The sequence below is a fragment of the Kogia breviceps genome, chromosome 4 (genome assembly GCF_026419965.1).
Source record: "Kogia breviceps isolate mKogBre1 chromosome 4, mKogBre1 haplotype 1, whole genome shotgun sequence".
Taxonomy (NCBI): domain Eukaryota; kingdom Metazoa; phylum Chordata; class Mammalia; order Artiodactyla; family Physeteridae; genus Kogia; species Kogia breviceps.
In genome coordinates this window covers 9,819,470-9,835,878 of record NC_081313.1, presented here as the reverse complement: position 1 = coordinate 9,835,878, position 16,409 = coordinate 9,819,470, and the positions used below count along the sequence as shown (strand labels likewise).

Here is a 16,409-nt window from a genome sequence, read left to right as displayed (position 1 = left end):
CCCATCCCTCCCCCACCTCCCCTCCCCCTTGGCAACCACAAGCCTGTTTTCTATGTCTATGAGTCTGTTTCTGTTTCGTAGATATGTTCATTTGTGTCATATTTTAGTTTCCACATAATAAGTGATATCATATGGTATTTGTCTTTCTGACTTACTTCACTTAGTATGATAATCTCTAGTTGCATCTACTTTGCTGCAAATAGCATTATTTCATTTTATGCTTGGTGTATTTTACAGCTTATATCTTCTTGCCAAACCTCTGGAGAAAAAGAGATGTGACACTTAGTCCAGATTTGGCTTTTCCAACTCTGCAAGGCTTGTGGTTTTCTGCGTTGGCCACCCTCGGTTGCTGGCCATGGATAGAACGTGGCCCTGGGGTCATAAGTTTATTTTCTTCTCTGTTTCCCAATGCTCCAGTCTGGACAAATTACTGCCTGTTCCTTGGAGGAGTTTGCTAAAGGCTATGAGAAGCATCCAGCACACCCCATCATATCCTCTGAACCTCCAGCCTGGGATCTGAAGCCTGCAGACAGGAGTCTGATAGCTGCCTTGCTACAGAGACAGAATACCTTCCTTTCTGGTCAAGGACAAAGCATCCTCAATACATTCACCCTCCATGCACATCACCCAGGTCTGTGTTTCTGGGCATGTCACTGACAGCTGGGGGCAGGTTTCTGATTCGCTGGGACTCCCTTTGCAAATCACAGAAAACCAACTTAAACTGGCTTCATGGGGGAATTAATGGGATTTATTGATTCTCACATGTAAAAATGCTCACGTTTTGACTAGTCCAGGCGCTCTACTGCTCCTGACACGTCTGTCTCTTTCTGCCACTTAATTCTGCTTTCTTCCTTATTATCTTCAGCAGGCTCTTCACACATTGTGTCAATATGCCAATGGGAGTTCCAGCTTTATATTCTGGGAGTTGAACAGTCTAAGAAAAGGTTGAGCTCTTTCCTGGGGGTTCTAGAAGACTCCAAGGATTGACTGCTTGGGCCAGCTTAGGTCTCGTGGGAGTCATCCTGGCCAAGAGGATGAAATATTCTGACTGAGCAGACTTGGGTCAGGGTTCTATCCGAGGACATGGCCACTACATATAGCATTGTCCCTCGCAGCACCTGGATTCATTGCAGGTAGAGACATCGATGGGGAAGCTGCTTATAATAGTAGCTTTGGGTGTAGAAGAGATGGTCTGAGCAGGGCATGGAGGATGGCATAGAGTAGGACTGAGAGATTTCAATACTCAGAGATCAGATAGGGAAGGACAAGCTGGCAAAGAAAAATAAGAATATAAGACCAGAGAGGAAGGGTGAGGAACACCAGTAGGATGGAGTGTGCCCTAGAAGCCGAGTGTTTCGAGGGGAACGTTTTGAGGGCATCTAAAGCTGCAAGGGAGAGGCATGGAGAGGGTTAAAATGTGTGTAGTAGGTTTACGGGCATGGTGATGACCAGTGCCATCAGCAAAAGTCATCCTGGTGAAGTGTGGGTTGGGGGGGAAACCAGGCAGGAGTGGGTTAAGCAAGAATTTATGCCCTGTGTTTGTATCGGAGTTTGTAATCATAAATGCAGTTACATTTGTTGTAGGCAAGAACAAGGGTGAGCTTAGTAAGTCCATGAAGAGTTTGTGCCATCTGAAGGCTGTCCTGCCTATAGGAAGTACAATTTGCCAACAAAGTAGGGAGAAAATGGAGTCATCCTATGACACACAAAACTCAAAAAGATTTATGCCCTACCAGTCAGTCCCAAATTCATGGTGTGGGTAGTTATTTTTCTAAGCAGGATCATCACATACTCTAATAATTTGAATTTTATTTATTTTATAATTTATATTGATTTTATACTTTTAAAGTTCATGTGTGCAATTGCTGTAAATTTAAGAAGTCTTAGCCTAGTTGTATATTTGTCGGTGGTTAGGTGATTTTACAATAAATGTCCTTTGAAACTGGATGTTCGTCACTCCCCTGGTGGCGCAGTGGTTAAGGATCCGCCTGCCGATGCAGGGGACACAAGTTTGAGCCCTGGTCCGGGAAGATCCCACATGCCGCGGAGCAACTAAGCCCGTGTGCCACAACTACTGAGCTTGCGCTCTAGAGCCCCGAGCCACGACTACTGAGCCCACGTGCCACAACTACTGAAGCCCACGCACCTAGAGCCCATGCTCCGCAACAAGAGAAGCCACCACAATGAGAAGCCTGCTCACCACAATGAAGAGTAGCCCCTGCTCGCCACAACTAGAGAAAAACCCGCGCACAGCAATGAAGACCCAACACAGCCAAGAATAAAATAAATAAATAAATAAATAAATTTGTTGTAAAACCAAAACAAAACAAAAAGATGCCACTATAAAACAAAACACTGGATGTTCTTTGTTTTTCTTGAAAGATATACCACTTTAGACCAGGTTATATTTTTTCTCCCATAGAACCTAGAGTGTTTGAAAATAAGGAGGTGATTTGGTAAATAGTTTACTGTTCAAGTAGAAAGAACAGAAGGCAAACTTTGGCCCTGCACAGGATGAAATCTATGAAAATTATGTGTAGCAGTAGAAGAAAGTCCTCATTACTATAAGAATCTTGAATTCTCATTAAAATATAGTGAAGTACTGACTCACTTTTTTTTTTTATAGAATTTTAAACAGTGGCCAACTTCTGGCATAATTACTATTATTATTGAAAGATTCTTTTTTATAGTACTTGACAGTGTAATCCACAAGTAATTCATTAGGGGAGGTATCTATGAATATGTTACCACATATACACTTTTCATTAAAAATTTCGGAATGTATTTCCACATTGTTATTTCTAATCACCCCTTAAAAGCACAGCAACTTTGCCATCTGCACAGCATGTGGCAAAAATTTGATAGATACTTCTTTGAAATGTTGAAAATGACATTGTACTTATGTTTTTCTCCAGCTGAGGACATATGGCATATTTCTAATTTTTCCATTAGGATTTCTTTTTTAGTGACATATACTTGACTTTTTAGAAAGATAGCAAAATTCTTCAAGAAGAAATGGTAAACAGTTACTTTTGTATCAGCCTATTTCTATTTTTAGTTTTTAATGTTTTATTAAGCATGTTCACCAGTTTGCGCCTGTATTTTGAGTTATACTTCCCTGTATTAGCCATTCATTCATTCATTCAACAAATCATTTTGGTTTTTGGCCATAATGTGCTAGGCTGCATTGTAGCTACTGGGGATAAGTCAGTGTACAAATGAAAGTCTTTTATCAAAGGGCTGGTTTTAGATGTTCTGATTTAATTTAGTTGATCTGTTTATGCTTTTCTAAACCTGGATTAGGTACAAGTTTTAGGGATCTAAACATTAAGTATAGTGATAAACACCCCTTGAAAATCTGTTTTTTAGCTTTTATGTACTTTTGATTTTATTCAGAGTTAAACTTTCCGCTTTTGTTTGTAAATATCAAGGCATCGTTTGTCTTGATCACTGTATTAGTTTTTTAGGGCTGCTGTAACAAACTACCACAGACTGGGTAGTTTAAATAACAGAAATTTATTATCTCGTACTTCTGGAGGCAGAAGTCCAAGGTCAAGGGTATCCTACTGAGGACTTTGAGGGAGATTCTGTTCTGCACCTCTCCCAGCTTCTGGGCTCCTGGCAAGCTTTGGTGTCCCATGGCTTCTACTGCATTACCTCAGTCCTTGTGTTCATCTTCCCATGGCATTCTTCCTGTGTGTATGTATATGTCGTCTCTTCAAATGGGGTTCCTTTGTGAAGGACACCAGTCATATTGGGTTAGAGGCTCACCCTACTCCAGTATGACCTCATCTTAACTGATTACATCTGCAATGACCCTATTTCAAATAAGGTCACAGTTTGAGGTACTGAGGATTAGGACTTCAACAGGTGAATTTTAGGAGAGACACAATTTAATCCATAACAACTACTATATAGTAGATGAGATTTATATATTCATTGAACAGATATTTATTTAGATAACCACCAAGGACCTACTGTACAGCACAGGGAACTATATTCAATATCTTGTAATAACTTATAATGGAAAATAATATATATATATTATATATATATATATATATTATATTTGGGGGAACCTGTATATATATCACTGTGCTGTACACCTGAAACTAACACAACATCGTAAATCAACTACATTTCAATTAAAACAAACAAAACCCTACACATATTTATTATGTTCCTGCAGTGGCATTGTGTTAGGGAAAAGTGATACAGAAGTTATTTTTTTAAAAAAAGACACGTTAAAGCCCTTCTTTTATAAAACTGACCACAGGGTCATACTCATGATGGTGGTGAGACAAATGTTGACACCAGTGGCTATTCCAGGTCCTAAAAGTTAAGGACAAAAAGCTGCCTTCCACTTTGGAACCGCTCTCCCAGCACAGCTGCGGCTCCCTGGTTAGTCCTTCGTCCTCGGGCTACTGGGCAGTCAGGTCCTGTGCCATGTCACATTAGTGACCCGGTTCTGGGCACATTCCAGCCCCTGTGCGTGAGGAAAATGGCAGCCAGTCATGTAAACATGACATGTAAAACATGTCATGTAAACATGACAGTCATGTAAACATCAGGAAAACTCCCTGATGTTCACGTTCCCACTTGACTTACAGTAAGCCTGGTGACCTGCAAATTCGACTCAGTCGCTGCCCGTGAAGCTTGATTAAAGGCACCAACAACACTTCCCATGCATGAGGTTTAGTAGTAACAAAGTAGTTTACCAGCTGAATATAGTGATTCATAAGAAAAAGGACCCAGTTAACAGAGATTTCTGAAAAACCATCAATGCATCAAAAGGCTGGCAACAGGATAAACGTGGCATCTCTAAAAGAGGTGAGGTTAAAGTAAACAACAGGTGCTCTGCGAATCCAGCAGTTCTACAATGAAAAACAAAGTGATATAGATGTTCTGGGTTATACTACTTTATGCCGTAACTGATTTCTCAATTTGCAGAATGAGTGAAATAATTATAGCTAGGAGATTGCTTTCATTTTAATGGGAATTTGCACATGCATATCCTGATTTGCTTCAGGAGTTGCAATGTTAGACTTCAGCATCTGGCAAGGAATGGTGTGTGTGTGTGTGTGTGTGTGTGTGTGTGTGTATTTCAGTCTATCCATCCCTTACTTAGGAGTATTCATAATGCATTCAATATAGATGGCTTTATAAATTTTAAAAAGTCTTTGGGGAGCTACTATACATCCTTCTTAGAAATATGTATTAAAATATTTCTGTAAGGTTATTCAATCTTAAATATCACATAGGCTTTATTTGGATGAATATGGGTTTTCCTGGGTTAAAAAGGAGGTCCTATTTTCCTTCCATTTACATAGGAATATGGACTAAGGAGAGTGGAGCTGGAGGAATGATAGTTCAACACCCAATGATCTCATTAAGCACTGAGCAAACTAAAATCTCATAATTTAACCATGATGAAAACTAGGATTCAAACTGAGTTCTCTTGAATCTAAATCCAAATTGGACAGCAGTGTTTGAACCACTTTGGACTACTGATATTTTTTAATTCAAAGATAGATCCAGCTACTCTTAAGATTCTTTGTGCCAGATCCAATAATATTTCTTCTCTTTAAAAGCCTGGTCTGTTAAAACCACATAGCCCTTGAAAAAATTTACTTTTTGAGATTTCATTGATCCGAATAGGGTCAGAGTCAATCTCATAGGACCATAAATAATCACTTAGCATTTTTAATAGGCAGCTAGAAGATGAGTTACTTAAATCCGAAATATTAGCCAGAATTTTGTAGCTTTGTCTTGGAGTCAAGAGAGTTAATTGTTTCGTATTTTCTTCAGTATCATATTGGTGAGATAGATATTTCTTGCTAAACTCTATTGTCAGTCTTCAGCATATATTGTTGATCAGATTTATGGAAACAGGGAGACTGTATTCATTTTTTTATTTTCTCCTCCTGTAGTAGTGAAGTAGGCTGGCTGGGAAGCTTGACAGTCTCAACACAGCAATATTTGTTCTAATAGGTGATGTGTAATTTATCCACATAGACAATAGCGAGGGTCAGTGGCATCTTTGGGAAGATGTCCACCTGCCAGCATGGATATCAGTTCCTTTGATCATGCTGTAGCCTGTCTACACCTCCACCAGTCCTTCTCCAGAGACTCTTCGATTCAGTGATGAATCTGTGGAAGTGATGACATTCCCTACTGGGCATGTTTGGAAAACAAGAGATTTCTTTACCTGCTCTGGTCATATAACATTATTAAGTCCTTGTTCTAATCTTTGGTTGTGTCTGAGACAGGTTAATGTTTCTTCCATACGGTGGTGCTCCCACACGTTTGAAAAGAACCACCATGTCTCCTCCTGGGTGTCTCTACAGTAGCACTGTCAGGTAGAAATAAAATGGGAGCCACATAGGCAATTTAAAATATTCTAGTAAGCCATGTTAAAAAATGCCCATAGAAATAGGTCAAATTAATTTTAGTAATATATTGGAGTTAATCCAATATATCCAACATATTATTTCAACATATTGAATTTAAAAATTATTAAAGAGATATTTCACATTCTTTTTTTCTTACTAAGTCTTTGCAGCTAGGGGTGTATTTTATGCTTACAGAACATCTTAATTGGGACTAGCTTCATTTTAAGTGCTAAATATTTGCATGTCTTTGGCTAGTGGATTTGTGTATTACAGAGCACATTCTGAACTAAGCATCCCCAGTGCCTTTGAATAATCCTGATAGTTATAGGGGTTTAAGCTTATCCCCTGTCATGGTTTCACTGATCTACATCTCATTAACATGTGATTACAGGTACTCCTGTATTGCAACGTGTGGTCTCCCTAGGCTGGACTAGAGTTTCACCTGGTGTGACCTGGTTAAGAGCTTGGGGTGACACTTCCCAAACTTTGATGTGCATACAAAATCACCTGGGAACCTTTGTAATCTGCAGAGCCTGCTTACGTATGTCTGGGGTGTGTCCCAAGATTTTGCATTTCTAACCAGCTCCCAGGTAATACTGATATAGTGTGGTCCAGAGACCACACTTTAGGTAGGAAGAGCCTAGGGCAACTGCCTGAAAGAATCTCTTATTATAGGTTATTCCAACATATATTTATTACTGCTAAAACTCCTAAGGAGATTTTCTTCATATGTGTTGCTACCCAGTCTCTCCATGCAATTCTTGTTCATTTGGTTTTCTAATCCCCAGTGTAGAATTTTGCATTTGATATTGATACATCTTACAGGATTCAGCCCATCAAACTGGACTTAAGAGGTCACTGAGGATCCTGGTTCTTCAGCCAGTGTGTTCAGAATTGTCTCCTCCCTTCATGTAATCCCTACTCGTGGTACCACGTCCTCAATATCATCTTTCATATCATTAAAAAAAATGTCAGAGTTTCTGCACTGACATTGATTTCATCGATTACAATTTTTCAGGTTATGAGGATTTGGGCAGTAAATAATCAGTAACAAATTAGGTATCTTACCTGGTCAACAAGATAAGTTAACATGGAATCCTGAAAATTCATTGCTAATGTTCAGAAATATTATGTCTGGTCAATAAATGGTACTGGCAAACTGGACGCAAAAGAATGAAACTGGACCACTGTCTTACACCATACACAAAACTTAACTCACTGGCTTAAAGACATGAGTGTAAGATCTGAAACCATAAATCTCCTAGAAGAAAACATTGGTGATAAGCTCTGTGACATCAGTCTTGGCGATGATTTTTTGTATCTGACTCCAAAAGCAAAGGGAACAAAAGCAAAAAATAAACAAGTAGGACTACATCAAACTGAAAAGCTTTGTAAAGCAAAGAAAATCATTAACGAAATGAAAAGGCAACCTGTGGAATGGGAGAAAATATTTTAAAGTACATATCTGATAAGGGGTTAATATCTAAACTATATAAAGAACTTATACTACTCTGTAGCACACAAACAGACCCCCCAAACAATCTAATTATAGAACGGGAGGAAGATCTGAATAGATATTTTTTCCAAAGAAGACATACAGATGGCCAACAGGTACATTTTGAAAAGATGCTCAACGCCACTAATCATCAGGAAATACAAATCAAAACCACAATGAGGTATCAACTCACACCTGTTAGAATGGCCATCAGCAAAAAGACAAGTGATAACAAATGCTGGCATGGATGTGGAGAAAAGGGAACCCTTGTGCACTGTTGGTGGAATTATAATTTGGTGCAGGCACTATGGAAAACAGTGTGGAATTTCCTCAAAAAATTAAAGCTAGAACTACCATATGATTCAGCAATTTCGCTTCTGGATATTTATCTGAAGAAAATGAAAATACTAATTCAAAAAGATATATGCACCCCCAGGTTCATTGCAGCATTATTTACAATAGCCAAGATATAGAAGCAACCTAAGTGTCTTTCAGTGGATGAATGGATAAAGAAAATGTAGCACATAATATATATGAATGTTATTCAGCCATAAGAAAGAATGAAATGTCTTCATTTGCGACAACATGCCTGGACCTTGAGGACATTATGCTAAGTGCAGTAAGTCAGACAAAGAAAGACAAGTACTGTGTGATCTCACTTGTACGTAGAATCAAAAAACAAACAAACAAGAAAACAAGCTCATAGATAGGAGAACAGATTGGTGGTTGCCCGAGGTATGAGTGGGCAAAATAAATGAATGGGGTCAGAAAGTACAAACGTCCAGTTATAAAATAAATAGGTCATGGGGATTTAAAAAACAAAATTAAAAAGTGTTATGTCTATTTTATAACAATGTTTGCTAGTTAAACAGCGTTCTCAGATTAAAAAGAAGAGAGCAGACCTTGCCTCTCGGCGGGAAATGTTCATAAGGAGATGCAGCATGTTGGTAGATTGATGATGTTGGTTCCATTGGAACCAGAGGGTCTTTAGTTAGTAGAACAAACTTTTTACTGTAAGGCTTTCTTTTTTTTTTTTTTTTTTTTTAACATCTTAATTGGAGTATAATTGCTTTACAATGGTGTGTCAGTTTCTGCTGTATAACAAAGTGAATCAGTTATACGTATACATATGTCCCCATATGTCTTCCCTCTTGCATCTCCCTGCCTCCCACCCTCCCTTTCTTTTGAATGAAAGGTCTCTGAGTGACAGAACTTCAAAACCTGAAGGTCCGTTAAGTGCCATTCTAGTCTAATCTCTAATTTTACAGATCAGGAAACTTGGAAATAAAAGGTTATGTGATTTGTCCAGGGAAAGCCAGCCAGTTTCTAGATAAACCATAAAATATAATGTCACCTCTGCTGAAATATCAACCCCCTAGAAAGGCCCTCCCTGCCAGGGTCACTCTCTACATTCCTTGCCCTGCTTCATGTTTGTTTCTTACCACTGTGTCTTTACTTTGCTGTTTATTTCTTGTCTACCTCAACTTCTAGAATGGAAGCTCCAAGAGAAGAGTCATTTGTTGTTTTAACTGTTGTATTCTTTTGCCCATCACAGAGTGTGTGGTCAGTAAAGATTTTCACTGACTTAATCAATTTAAGGCTTAAATTTGGTGTTCCTGTTCCAAGTTTAATTAATTCTTTAACTGCAGTGACTTACGGGGGTGGGGAGGACCCAGTGTCTCATTAGATGTTTTTGTTTTATTTTGTCTGGGATTAATTGATTGCTGGTCTGGGAACTAGATATCCTGTAAGGCTGATGGTAGTGATTCTGTAAAGGACTGGCCTGAGAAAACAGGGGCTTCTAAAATGGACTAGTGAGAAATGAGAGGGTGAAGGTTGCCTGTTGGAAGGTTATTTTACTTCTTCTTTCATTGTTGTGAAGAGTTGAAACGATTCCTTGAGCATTTACAGAAAATTGGGTGATTTGTGCACTGGGTTTCTTAGATCTAAAATTGAGAGGATATCATTGGTCTTGAAGGTTTGTGGTGAGAATTCAATGAAACAAGGTATTTCAGGCACTCAGGATGGTGTTTAAAATAAAATGTGTTTCATTAATACCATTATCATGAAAATATCTTAATTGAAATATTTTGTGTCATCAATTTCTCTATTACATTGAAAACATATATATATATTTTAAACATCTTTATTGGAGTATAATTGCTTTACAATGGTGTGTTAGTTTCTGCTTTACAACAAAGTGAATCAGTTATACATATACATATGTCCCCATATCTCTTCCTCCTTACGTCTCCCTCCCTCCCACCCCTACATCCCACCCCTCTAGGTGGTCACAAAGCACCGAGCTGATCTCCCTATGCTATGCAGCTGCTTCCCACTAGCTATCTGTTTTACATCTGGTAGTGTATATATGTCCATGCCACTCTCTCACTTCGTCCCAGATTACCCTTCCCCCTCCCCGTGTCCTCAAGTCCATTCTCTAGTAGGTCTGCATCTTTATTCCCGTCTTGCCCCTAGGTTCTTCATGACCATTTTTTTTGAAAACATATTTTTAAAGTTTGTTAGTGGCTGCTTTTTAGGATAGGTATGTACATTAAAAAGTGGAATATCTGGGCTTCCCTGGTGGCGCGGTGGTGGAGAGTCTGCCTGCCGATGCAGGGGACGCGGGTTCGAGCCCCGGTCCGGGAAGATCCCACGTGCCGCGGAGCGGCTGGGCCCGTGAGCCATGGCCGCTGGGCCTGCGCGTCCGGAGCCTGTGCTCCGCAACGGGAGAGACCACAGCACTGAGAGGCCCGCATACCACAACCCCCCCCCACACACACACAAAAAAGTGGAATTTCTAAGTCACTTTAATTCATAGCACCTGGACAAACAGATTTTGGGTGTTTCTTGTTTTAAAGTTGAATACATTATTTACCAACATTACCTACCTCCTATTAAATCTATGATTTCCCCTGTGCCTACTTCCCATTGAAAATCAACCTCAAAATGCTAATTCTGGAGGCTTTTTACCCTACACAGCATAGATTCTCATTCACATCTACTCATGATCTTAAATAACATGAAATAACACAGAATATTTTGGGGGGCTTGGCTTGCAGCATTTAAATCCGAGTGTGCAGGTTTTTAAAGTTGAGTCTAAATCACAGAGAATGGGTATTGCCCACTTAATGTTTATTTCATTGAAGAATATAAAACATATAGAGCATGTTTATTGTTTTGATTATTCAGGTCACTAGACCTCACATTTCTCCAGATGCAGCTCATAGATAAGAAAAAAAACCTTCCACTAACCTGAGATGATTAATTCTGAGGGACACAGATCCTTTCATAGCATTTGAAACTGGTCTTCCACACATGATAGTAAGCAATGAATATTTCATAAAGAAACATTATTTATGGTATTTTAAGCAACTTTGTTGAGATTTTGTATTGATCCAGTTTGTCTTTAGGAAAGGCATGCTTGCAGATCTGTGAGTTTTTTTTTATGTTGTTTAGAATTGTTTGCCTTGGAAGAATACTTACATGTAGTTATGATATTTTTTTTTCCTACTAGTCAAAAATATTGCAGTAACTTTTATAACTATTTTAAGAAAAAAAAAATCAGATTTTTCAGTGATTAACTTTCCCAGTAGAGATTATTTAAAATAGAAGGCTTGACTTTAATGTTCAGAGAATGGTCACTTTTTAAAATTTAAAATACCTCCTTGTGGCAGTTTTAAAACATATCCATAAATTTAATTATCTGCTCCTTGAATATAGACTGGGTTTAGTGATCCAATTCTAATAAAAACTATGCAGAGGACTCATGACTATGTAGGCTGGGTCATAAAGAGCTAAGCAATTTCCAGAGGCTCTCTCTCCATTTCTGTCTCTGTCTCTGTCTCCCTATATCTCTATCTGTATCCCTACCCCATCCCTGTCTCTACACCATCCCCATCTCTAACTCTATCTCTTTCTCTTTCTCTCTCTGGAAACACCCACCTTTGGAGCCCGGAGCCTACATGTAAGAAATCTGACAACTAGAAGCCAGCATCCTGGAGAGACCTCATAAACAGGCCACAAAGAGATTGAGAGAGTTGCTCAAGGAACCCAAATGTCCTATCTCCAGCTGTTTGTGTCCTTCCATCCCAGGCATCATATATGTGAGATGCCTCCAACCCTTAGTCACTCATGATCTGGCTGCAGCCACTTGCAGGACCCCCAATGAACTCCACTTAGTAACCCTTGCAGCCATGATAGGTAGCAGTAATTTTTAAAATTGTCATTGTTTTATACTACTAGGTCTGGGGTAGTTTGTTATGCAGAAATAGGCAACGCTGGAACACTCTGGTTTCTGAAGGGTGCTCATGATGAACCTGAATTTGGTGACACACAAGTCAAGAGATTCAGAACTGAAACGTGGTCCAAGTCCCTCCGTTCCATGGCTCCTGACAAGCCAAAATCACTCTTGGAAGGAAAGACTTCAGTACTCTAGGTGATTAAATACTAGATCACCATGTCAATTTCTCTTTTTATACTTTCATATTTAAATGTCCTAGACTGAGTTAAATAAATCATTTTAGTATTGTATCTTTCTGCCATCTTATTTCCATAATATTATTTGAATTGTTTGGTTGCAGCTTCTCTCTTCAAGTTACAGTAGGACTTCCCTATCTTTAAATTTTGATTGTACATTGCACCATTATATTAGGTGTTAATGTGAAAGAAGAGATGCTGACAAATATTTTTAAGATGCAGGTTTTTTGGGGTTTTTTTTTGTACGCGGGCCTCTCACTGTTGTGGCCTCTCCCATTGCGGAGCACAGGCTCCCGACGCACAGGCTCAGCGGCCACGGCTCACGGGCCCAGCCGCTCCGCGGCACGTGGGATCTTCCCGGACCGGGGCACGAACCCACGTCCCCTGCATCGGCAGGTGGACTCTCAACCACTGCGCCACCAGGGAAGCCCTAATATGCACATTTTAAAACATAATCCCAACATCAAAGACATTAAAATGTGAAAAAAAGTGTGTCTCATAAATGGATGCAATATAATATTTAATATTGACACTCTCATATTCTAGCAAAGAACACTAAAAACTAAAAATTACATTTCAAGATAGGCATCAGGGAGCAGCACGTGATTTGGGTGAGTCTGCTCTAGGACCTGACTTTCATTCTAAAATATAGAATTCGGTAGTCAGTTACTCAAAACAGAAACTTTCTGGGGCAGCTGAATCATATTACCCCAGATCCACAGCAGTATCTTTCAGATGTCCACTTATATCAGAATCCTTGCCAGGAGAGCTGGTAAGTCACAAAAAGGCTGACATTCATTTAAGGAGAGGGCTTGGGCTTCTGCATCTTTACCAAATCTTCCATCTGACTCTCACACACTCCAAAATTTAAGAACCGTTACTCTGGAACATACTTAACTTCACATCTGGCAGAAAAAAATGCAAAATAAATGTGCCTGATGGTTGTGAAAGCCTTAAGGGACAGCTTAGGAAATCTAAAAATGCAGAGCTGGAAGAAAAGGAGTTCCAAGAAGCATAAGTAAATCCTAGGAATTGTGCTGTTTGGTGGAAGCAAAGGTCTGAGGTTTGGACAATTAGGAAATTCCTTTATGGGTAGAGGAAATATATGAGATATGAGACTGTCTGGGATGTCAGGAAGGGCGGGTTCTCTAAGGAGGGGACACGAGGATAAAAATGAAAGAGAGCTCAAAGAAGATGAGTGGTGTTTTCAGAGCAGAAGCTGTGTAAAATGTCCCAGCACAGGTGAGGGACCGGAGTCAGGGGAACCAATTATACGTGCCTCGTGCTGGTCCGGGGGAAGGTAACGAGAGCTTGTCACGGGGGAGGGGCTGTTGTAGCAAAGAAGAGTGGAGGCCCTGGAAATATTAATAAGAACAAAAGTATATATGTTTGACTCTTTTCAGAATTGATTTCTTCTCAAAATATGATCCAGAGTCCCAGTAACGAACTGCTCTGTGGATATTCATGACCAGATATTGTGTACATTATTTTCTCAGTCTAGAACATGTTCTCAAATCTTTGAGCTGAAGAAACAAATTCAAGAAAAGATTAAAAAATCTTTGAGCTGGGAAAAACAAGAACAGAAACTTCAAACCTCTTGTCCAAAGGGTCTGTTTGGTCCTCAAAGATATTCATACTGTAAAAGTTAAAAACCATGCACAGATCCATTTTCGCACAATCCAACAGCTAGGGCAGTGGCGTAAATACCCAGCTATGGATTGGGATTCCAGATTGCCACCTCTTACAGTGACTAGTCTTCTCTGCCCTTGACTAGTCTTCCTTTCCTTATCATATGCTGGTTAAAACAAAAAGTAAATACAGCTAATTAGTTTAAAATTGCATAAAAGCACTGAAGTCATGAGGCCCTATCAGTTTTGTTCCTCAGATGTTGACCACTGGCAATAGTGTCCTTATTGTATATTTGCAACTTCCAAAGCATTTAAAAAAGGAACCAACCTCAAAAGTTTACATATTGTATGGTTCCATTTATGTGTTACTTATGAAAGGATAAAATTATGAGTGACAGAGAATAGATCAATGGTTGCCAATGGTTAAGGAAAAGAGAAGGGTGTAGTACAAAGGGACAAGGGAGTTTTTTGAGTGGCGGGTATGTTCTGTGTCTTTATTGTGGTGGTGGTTATGCAAATTTATGCATGTATTAAAATTCATAGAACTGTACGTAAAAAGGTAATTTTACTGCCTGTTAATTTGAAAATAAAATTCAAAAAATGTGAACCCTAAAAGTAATGGAAAGGATAGAGTGTCGGTAAAAGCTGCAAAAAATATAGAGAGGATAAAGATACTTGAGGCGGGGAACCTCACAATAATTAACTTCTCTGGACTTAGGAAAACAGTATTTCATACACACACACACGTATTATGTGTATTTATAGCTGAATTAAAGTTGATGATGTCACTGGGTGTGTGCTTTCATTTTGTTCCCCAAAGTTCTCTTTTTCTTTAGGTTTTTTATTTTTCAATTTTTAAAATTTTATTTATTTATTTATTTACAGTAGGTCCTTGTTGGTTATCTGTTTTAAATATAGCCACGTGTACATGTCAATCCCAAAACTCCAGGGGAGGGATACATTGGGAGTTTTCCTTCGGTTTTTATCTTAAGCTACTGCCCGACTGCTCCAAAACCACACTACCCCCTCCCCTCCTCCAGGTGCAACTGCCTCTTCCACATGCGTTGAATTTGTCATGGCATTAGTCCTTTGGATCTCTGTCATGTGAGTCATATTTTTAAAAACTCAAGTATGCTTCAGGATAGATTGAGGCTTTGGTGTATAACATCCATACAATAAAAGTCAATTTTTTAGGTTTAAATCCAATGAGTTTTGACAGTCTTATAACCACCACCCGAAGTGAGATATGAAATAGTTCTCTCCTTCCTCAAAGCTCTGTCTTGCCCCTTTGTAGCCACGCCCTCTCTCCATCACATCCCCTGGCAACCACATCTGATGTCTGTCCCTGTATTTTTGCCTTTTCCAGAATGTCATATATGAGATTCACACCATATGTAGGCCTTTTGGAAAGTCTGGCTTCTTCACTCAGCATAATGTAGTTGAGTTCCACTATACTGTATCTGGCATCAATAGTGCAATAAAAAGCTACTGCATAGCATGCTGTATGGATGTACCACAATTTGTTTATCCATTCATCAGTTAATGGACTTCTACATGGTTTCCAGTTATTAGCTATTATGAATATAGTTGCTGTAACCATTTGCTTACAGATATCAGACATATGTTTTTGTTTCCCAAGTCCATGCCTCCGAGTGGGATTGCTGGGGCACATTTTCAAGTGTATGTTTTGGCTTTTTAAAAACCATCAAACTCTCCCCAAATTGCTGCTGCAGCTTTCCATTCCCATCACCAATGTATGAGGGTTCCAGTTTCTCCACATCCTTGTCAGCGCTTTGAGGTTTTAATATATTTCTCTTTTATACATTTTAGTAAATGGGTAGTGGATTTCATTGTGGGTTTACTTTGCATTTCCTTCATAGCTACTGATGTTGAACACTTTAAGTGGCCTTTTTGCCCTCTGTATTACTTCTTTGGTCAAGTGTAAACACTCTGGTACCACAATCCATGGTTGGTTGAACCCAGGGATGCAGAAGAACTGAGGGTGTGGAGGAACCATGCGTACGGAAGACCCGTTATAAATTCTATGTGGATTAACCCCTGCATTGTTCAAGGGTCAACTTTATTTCAAAGAGCAGAAGTTTTAGATCTTAGTGAAGTTCTGTTTTGTCATTTTTCTCTTTGATGACTCATACCTTTTGTGTCATATGTGTGAGATCTTTACTTAACTCAGGGTTATTTATAAAGACTTCTGTGCTTTCTTTGAGCATTTTTACACATTAAGTTTTCCATTAGGTCTGTGATCTTTTTAAGTTGATTTTTTGTCTATGGTGTTAGGTTCCTTTTATGTATATGTCCAAAAATACAGCATCATTTGTTGAGAAGACTTTCTTATCTCCAATGAATTATGTTGATACATTTGTCAAAAAGCAGTTGACCCCCTATGAGTGGGCATAT

The 16,409-nt window shown here is 39.1% G+C and overlaps 1 protein-coding gene across 1 annotated transcript in view; it reads left to right on the top strand.

Moving 5' to 3' along the window:
* Positions 1-16,409, top strand: part of CTNND2 (catenin delta 2) — a 961,852-nt gene that overhangs the window by 51,721 nt on the left and 893,722 nt on the right. The window contains exon 2 of the mRNA XM_067030803.1: positions 418-631. Within this exon, the coding sequence (XP_066886904.1) occupies positions 418-631 (214 nt within the window). The remainder of the gene's footprint in view (positions 1-417; positions 632-16,409) is intronic.